This window comes from Podarcis gaigeae (genome assembly GCF_964106915.1).
Source record: "Podarcis gaigeae genome assembly, chromosome: Z".
In the NCBI taxonomy this organism is placed as follows: domain Eukaryota; kingdom Metazoa; phylum Chordata; class Lepidosauria; order Squamata; family Lacertidae; genus Podarcis; species Podarcis gaigeae.
The window spans coordinates 10,961,427-10,968,971 of record NC_139691.1 but is presented as its reverse complement, the minus strand read 5'-3'; the positions used below and the strand labels follow the sequence as shown (position 1 = coordinate 10,968,971).

The 7,545-nt window shown below is 46.5% G+C and overlaps 1 protein-coding gene across 8 annotated transcripts in view; it reads right to left on the bottom strand.

Moving 5' to 3' along the window:
* Positions 1 to 7,545, bottom strand: part of GARNL3 (GTPase activating Rap/RanGAP domain like 3) — a 115,396-nt gene that overhangs the window by 7,187 nt on the left and 100,664 nt on the right. For all 8 annotated transcript variants that reach the window (XM_083721699.1, XM_083721703.1, XM_083721701.1 and 5 more), the window contains 4 exons: positions 6,340 to 6,458; positions 5,673 to 5,808; positions 2,968 to 3,177; positions 1,992 to 2,103 (listed from right to left, as the gene is read on the bottom strand). In XM_083721699.1, the coding sequence (XP_083577825.1) occupies positions 1,992 to 2,103; positions 2,968 to 3,177; positions 5,673 to 5,808; positions 6,340 to 6,458 (577 nt within the window). The remainder of the gene's footprint in view (positions 1 to 1,991; positions 2,104 to 2,967; positions 3,178 to 5,672; positions 5,809 to 6,339; positions 6,459 to 7,545) is intronic.

Here is a 7,545-nt window from a genome sequence, read left to right as displayed (position 1 = left end):
CTGTGGAGAGGAAGGCAGAAATCAAGAAAGGAAAATTCAACCACCCCTCACCTCCGCCACAAAAAAGATCCATAACCTGCGATCACAGCAGATCAAATGTTTATTCTCTCTTACCATGTACAGGGCAGTTCAACAATTGACACCTCTCACAGCCCTTATGTTGCCTTCCCAAAGCCAGGGAAGGATGAGGGCTCTCACCTCCTTCCCAAAGCCTAATTAGCACCTTCCCAGCTGGGTGTGTGTCAGGTTTGGCCTTGCTCACCCCGCCCCCCGACAAGGCAGTGTGTGGCCTGTGGGTTCCATGTTAAAGTACTCATGGTCCACTTGCTATGAAAAGTTGGGCCATCCTGTGTGTCCTAGGACCCACTAACCTATGGGACCACCTCTCCTGGTATGCCCCACAGAGGACCTTAAGTTCCACAAATAACACTTTGGAAGTCCCGAGCCTCAAGGAGATTAGATTGGTTTCAACTAGGGCCAGGGCCTTTTTAGCACTGGCCCCGACGTGGTGGAACACTCTGTCACAAGCGACTAGGGCCCTGTGGGACTTGACATCTTTTCCCAGTGCCTGCAAGACAGAGCTGTTCTGCCTGGCCTTTCGTTTGGCCTTGGTCCCTCCCCTTATGGTCTTGATCTACTTTAAATTTAGACCTGTATTTTAAATTGGTTCCCCACCCCTCTTTTTCCCCTATTGTGTTTTTACTGTGATTTTATTGGTGTTAGCCGTCCTCTGGCTGGGGAGGGCGGGGTATAAATAAAATTTATTATTATTATTATTTTATTTTATTATTATTATTATTAGACATATAATAACTTGGAGGAGTGATTTCATGTGAGACTAGTGCAACAAAGTTTTGAGATTTTTTTAAAAATTGGGAGGTCTGACAAAGGGTCAAACCAAGCTGCAGCTAAGTATGGTAGGTGAATTGCTTTCCCCTCCTCCTCCTTCCCCATCCATTTTCCCTTTGGTGTCATGTATTTTAAGCCTAAGGAAGAGGAAGCTGATCTCTGAAGAACTGGGGGAGAATGCTTTAAATAAATAAGTAAACACTCAACCAGGGATCTTTGTATGCGTGACAGTACTTACTGGCACTGAATACCGACATCACTTTGTGATGGCTTCAGACAGAGGAGGGCTAACATAGCCATTGCAGCTAGTAGGCATTGATAGGCTTATCCTCCATGAATTTGCCTAATCCTCTTGGTGGGTGGGACGCAGGTGGCGCTGTGGGTTAAACCACAGAGCCTAGGACTTGCCGATCAGAAGGTCAGCGGTTTGAATCCCCCGCAATGGGGTTCGAATCCCCGCAATGGGGCTCCCGTTGCTCGGTCCCTGCTCCTGCCCACCTAGCAGTTCGAAAGCACGTCAAAGTGCAAGGAGATAAATAGGTACTGCTACGGCGGGAAGGTAAACAGCGTTTCCATGTGCTGCTCTGGTTCGCCAGAAGCGGCTTAGTCATGACCCGGAAGCTGTACGCGGAAGTAAGATGAGTGCCGCAACTCCAGAGTCATCCGTGACACGACCTAGTGGTCAGGGGTCCCTTTACCTTTACTTGGTGGTCTTAACTACATTTTGTAGCCCATGTAAGAATCAGGCCAAAGGACCACCTAGTCTAGCATCCTGTTCTCACAATGGCCCACCAGATGCCCTAATGAGAAGCCTGCAAGTGGGAGCAGACGCAGAACAGCACTCTCCACCAATTACAATTCCCAGCAACTCATGTCCAAAAACATACTGCAGCTGGAGAGTTCTCCTTTATGCAGCTCTGGCTATGTGTGATTTGGATCAAGACCTTGGATGGGGGTGGTTAGAAGCCTCCCACCCCTTGCTGCTGGCAGGTTTTACAAAGAATTAAAGGAAGGCATTCAATTGGGAGTATGCAACATGATTCTGACCTAATAGGCAGTTTAGGGGCTGCAGATGAGAATATGCACTCTTGTTCAGAGTGCTGCTTTTGCCCCTCAAAGAATTGCACCTTTCTATATGTTACCTGTCACTACTTGTTGACCGTACTGTTCCAGGCTTGGGGTCTGACTGTTTCTGGGGGGTTTTCTTCTGCTTCTGTCCTCCCTCCGACTTGGGACCTTGGCCGTCTAGGAGACCTGGATGAAGAAGAAAGGAATGCTTCTGAATTCTCAGAGTAAAGGCAATGGAATTGTTTCATTTGTCAATGACTAATTCCACCTGGCTGTTCCCCAAAGGGGCCTCCGAGGTGATCACTGGTAAGTGTAATACAACAACAGACGGGGGAATCTATAAATCGTCTTGCTGTCATCACTGTAGTGAGCCTTTTGCTGCCTTTGGCAAAGGGTGATGAGAAGTCTCTTGGCTTTCCTCTCCAGCTTGGACCACTGCCATAGTGCTGAGCTTTGCTGGTCAATGACAGGGGAGATCACTGCCCTCCTCTCCAGATCCAAGCTGGTGAGAGAGGCTGGGATTCACCATTTGGGGTGCCAAGGGGGCTAAGGCTCTTTAAGTGCCTTGGCAACTTAGTTACAAATCACAAGCTCCAAATTTGGAGCTGGAAGGGTGGCAGAGCAACAATCCCCACCAAAAAGGAGGAGATTGTCCTTGATCTCACAATGCAGGGGCACACAGTTGGAGGTCAGGTTCCTAACAACCACGGGATTTGGGGAGGGCTTGGCTACCATATTCTGCTGAAATCTGCAAGCCCCTGAACAGACAAGCAGACTAGCCCATGCCACAGTCAAGAGATTCAAGCAAGCCTGAGTGAGAGATCAATACCTGCAGTGTCAGTCAATAGCATCTTGACTTTATGCTTAAAGAGTTAGAAAGCAGGAGGAAAGGGGGCGAGCAATATTCCTAATACAATGAACTCCAGCACCAGGGTGTTGCATTCTCACCCAACATAGATCATGGCTACATCCAAATATCTCAGTGTGCCTGGCAGTGCTGCAGCCAGGATCCCTTGCTGCCTATGCCCCTGGATGGCCCTATTACTTTACCAAGTAATTCTTTGCGTGTCCGGGTTGCGATTTCTTTGATCTCTATGCGCGACAAAGAGAGGGAAGGAGCGACAGGGATGGAGGTGCTGCTGGCCGACGTCGGGGTGGTGATGACTTTGGGGACCAGGGGGGACTTGAGTGGGCGTTCGATGCTCCTGCCGACCAGGTTGCTCAGGGGGATCTTGTAGATGTTTTTGCACAGAGCTTCACCTGAAGTGACAAGGAGGAGGAGGGTCGTGGAGCAGGAGTTGACGATAAGCAGGCTTGCTGGTGAGTTGGCGGTCCACAAAAAAACTCTTTTACCCTCATAATAATAACAATCATTCATTATTTATATGCTGCCCATCTGACTGGGTAGCCCCAGCCACTCTGGGTGGCTTCCAGCAAATTATAAAACCACAGCAAAACATTACACATTAAAAACTTCCTTATTTGGGCTGCCTTCAGATGTCTTCCAAAAGTCAGATAATTGTTTGTTTCCTTGCCATCTGGTGGGAGGGTGTTCCAAGGGGGGGTGCGACTACCGAGAAGGCCGTACCTGTGTGCCCTGGTTCCTTGTAATCTCACTTCTCACAATGAGGGAACCGCCAGAAGGCCCTCGGAGAAGGATCTCAGTGTCCGGGCAGAACAATGGGGGCAGAGACACTCCTTCAAGTATACAGGACCAAAGCTATTTAGGGATTTAAAGGTCAGCACCATAACTTTGATTTGTGCTAGGAAATGTACTGGGAGCCAATGTAGATCTTTTAGGACCCGTGTTATATGGTCCCGGAGGCAGCTCCCAGTAACCAGTCTGGCAGCCGCATTCTGGATTAATTGTAGTTTCTGAATCACCTTCAAAGGTAGCTCCACATACAGCACATTGCAGTAGTCCAAGCGGGAGATAACCAGAGTATGTACCAATCTGGCAAGACAGTGTGCGGGCAGGTAGGGTCCAAGCTGGTGTGCTAGATGGAGCTGGTAGACAGCTGCCCTGGACACTGGTGCCCTTGGCTTGTGGCTCCATGGACAGCTGTGGGTCCTTTAGGGGCACAGTTACTCCATTCAGGACCAGGGAGTCCCCTCACCTGCCCGCCCCCTGTCCCCCAGAAACAGTACTTCTGTTTTGTCGGGATTCAACCTCAATCTGTTGACTGCCATCTACCCCTCCCCCAACCACCCCTCCCCCCCAACCACCTACAGACACCCTCACAGGATGTTCACCGCCTTCACTGGTTCTGAATTAAAAGAAAGGTAGAGCTGGGTATAATTCGCTTACTGGTGAACACCCAGCCCAAACCCAGCGGTTTCATATAGATGTTAAAAAGAATGGGGGAGAGTTTGGAGTCCTGGGGCACCCCACAAGTGAGCGCCATGGGGTTTGAACATTAATCCCCCACCACTACTTTCTAGACACAACCTAGGAGGAAGGAGCAAAACCACTGCCCCCAGCCCTCCTAGATGATCCTGTGGTTGACAGTATCAAAAGCTGCTGAGAGATCCAGCAGAACCAGGAAACAGCTTTCATCTCTGTCCCTAGCCCACCAGAGATCATGAACCAGCATGTCCAAGGCAGTTTCAGTCGCATGGTGGAGCCTAAAGCTCGACTGGAAGGGGTTTAAATAGTCCACAGCCTCCAGGTGTGCCTTATTGATTTATTATTTTTATTATTTTTCTAATTTGTTATTTTTTTCCACACCACACTGTATTACAAAAGTAATATTGACTGAAGCATAAATATAAATTAAACCCTTCCCCCCTTGAACAGTATTTAAAATTACATTCCTTGAACAGTATTTCAAATTACATTTCTTAAATTATTCTACAAAAAGGAATAAGAATCTTCTATGCAACATAACATTTGTTCTACTATAATATCTAACACTATTTTTTCCTTTATAGTGTTCATTGTTTTCTATAACCTATAAGTAAAACAAATGACTCCATTAATTAGACCCACATTTCATTTTTCTTAATTCACCTAATCCTCTTCAATTGATCCTATACTCCCTTCAAAAGACAACCGATTTTATATGAAGTTAGCACTCTTCTGCCAGATTTATTTATTTAACAAAATTTATATACCACTTGAATGTAAAACAAAGCAAAACCTCTAAGCAGTTTACAAAAAATATAAAATAAAACATTAAGATTATCCATTTAAAACTAGTTTAAAAAACAGGTATTTACAATATGGTTAAAAACAGCAGTAGCTAAAAAGAAATAAAACAAAAGAAATAAAACATGTAACATCTATGCATCTGAATTGGCTTAGCTAAAAAAAAAATTTTTTTTTACACATTTAATTAGTGAATCACACAAATCAGTTAATTTCACTACAGATGATAGCAAGGCAAATAACTCCAGTTTAGGTGGAAGATGACTGCAGCAGAATGGAAGCAGCACTGCATGCAATGAACACGGAATGGAAAGATATGTATTCCTATCTCCTTAAGTCCGACATTGTGCAGATTTGGGATAAAAGGACAGTTTCGAGCCCAAAAAGTTTGAAGACTGATGCTTTAGCTCAGCCTTTCTCAACCTGTGGGTCCTCATATGTTGTTGAACTACAACTCCCATCACCCATAGCTAGCAAGGCCAGAGCTCAGGGATGATGGGAGTTGTAGTCCAACAACATCTGGGGACCCACAGGTTGAGAACCGCTGCTTTAGCTGAACATACTACAGAAGCAACAAATTCTCGGCTGGCCTCAGCCCCTTCCTTACCTTCTGCTGCAGAAGGAGAGAAAACAGGGATTTCATTGACTGATGGTGTCTGAGGGGTAGTAGGTGAATTAGTCTCCTTGGAACTGCCGTTGGATGGCTCGCTCACTGCCGTTACGGCTCTGAAGTAGATATCTGACTGGAAGGAGAAAGAGGCAGTGTTAGCAAAATGGACTTATCTGAAGCTATGGGTTGTCACGGTGGCACCCGTGTGACCACAAACATCTCCAGTGGCACACACAAAAAGAATACCCCAAGGTTTGTATAAGTACCAAAATGTTTGTCCAGGGAGGGATAACTTGGGCAGCAATGAGGGCAAAATAGGCTATGGGGACAGAAGACACTCAGTGAGCATGGATTGTTGTCTGGCAGTTAGGAAGAAAACCCAGAAAAGTGAGTGGGAGTGGGAATGGAATGGAATGATGTATCATGGAAAAGAGCATGGCCAGCTGGCCAGCAGCCTGAACAGGAAAATCACACAGTAAAGTTTTGTTGCATGTCCTGCTTGTTTGGTGGGCTTATGGGTTAAATGATGCAGTCTTAATATGAAACACAGGGTCCCTTCGAACACTACAATTCTATGATTCTGCCTTTGTAGTGCTAGAAGAGGCATGTCTAGAAGAAGGGGAATTTTGCACAGGAAACCAGATTTCTTATCTCACTGCCTTACCCTTGATGCCACCAGCTGAAGCGCAGGGACCACAGCCGTGTGGACGAGGTTCCCATTCACCACTAATCGGATCTCAATGGAATCGGTGGTGAAGGCCAAAATATAGGGGAAAGCGCAAACTGCAGGAGGAGACAAAAGCATTTAATGAAGAAATAAATGCAACATGGTACAGTGGTACCTCGGGTTAAGTACTTAATTCTTTCCGGAGGTCCATTCTTAACCTGAAACTGTTCTTAACCTGAGGTACCACTTTAGCTAATGGGGCCTCCTGCTATCGCCGCACCACCGGAGCACGATTTCTGTTCTCATCCTGAAGCAAAGTTCTTAACCCGAGGTACTATTTCTGTGTTAGCGAAGTCTGTAACCTGAAGCGTATGTAACCTGAAGCATATGTAGCCCGAGGTACCACTGTATTAAAATGTTGTGGGAATTAATTAATAAAATAGACAAGAACACATCTTCAGGTCTATAACCTGAAGCGCATGTAACCTGAAGCATATGCAACCCAAGGTACCACTGTATATGATGGGCTTTTGTGCCGAAGTTGTTAGTCCTAAGCATCATGGAGCTCTGAAGTTTTCCTGACCTACAATAAGCCTTTACCATGTTATTACTGACTTACATAGGACCATCAAAGTCCAACAACATCAAAAACCCTAAAATTTACCTGGGGGGGGGGGGAGAGACAGAGGCAATGGAGAGGGGAAGAAGACTCTTCAGGTCTCCTCAGTTGCACATACTAAAGCTCTGTTTTTAGGAGGGGGTGAGGCTGATGGGGTTGTGCCAAAGGCTTCCCAGAAAATGAGAGTTTTGAGGACAGAGAGATTTGACAGGAGAGAGGATTGTGTTGTGCAGGTGCTTCAGCCAGAAGAAGTAGCAGAAAGAGAGGAAAAGGTGGAGTCATTTTTAGGAGCAGGAGAGCTTTGGACAGTTGAGGGTGGTGGAGCAAAGGGCAAGGATATAAGGGAGGAGAGATGGGTTAGGGCAATGGCAGGCTCTGAAGTCAGAAGGAGGCATTTGTGCACTGGATCCAGCAGAAGACAGGACACTGATGGGTGTCTCTGTGTTACACAGGGGCATAATGTGATCAAAACAATTAAGGCAGGCTAAGGATGGGCAAACCTTTTCTGTTGAGGGCCGCATTCCCTGCTGACTACCACCCCCTTTTCTCTCTTCCTGCCACCGCATTGTCCTCCTCCCTCCCTC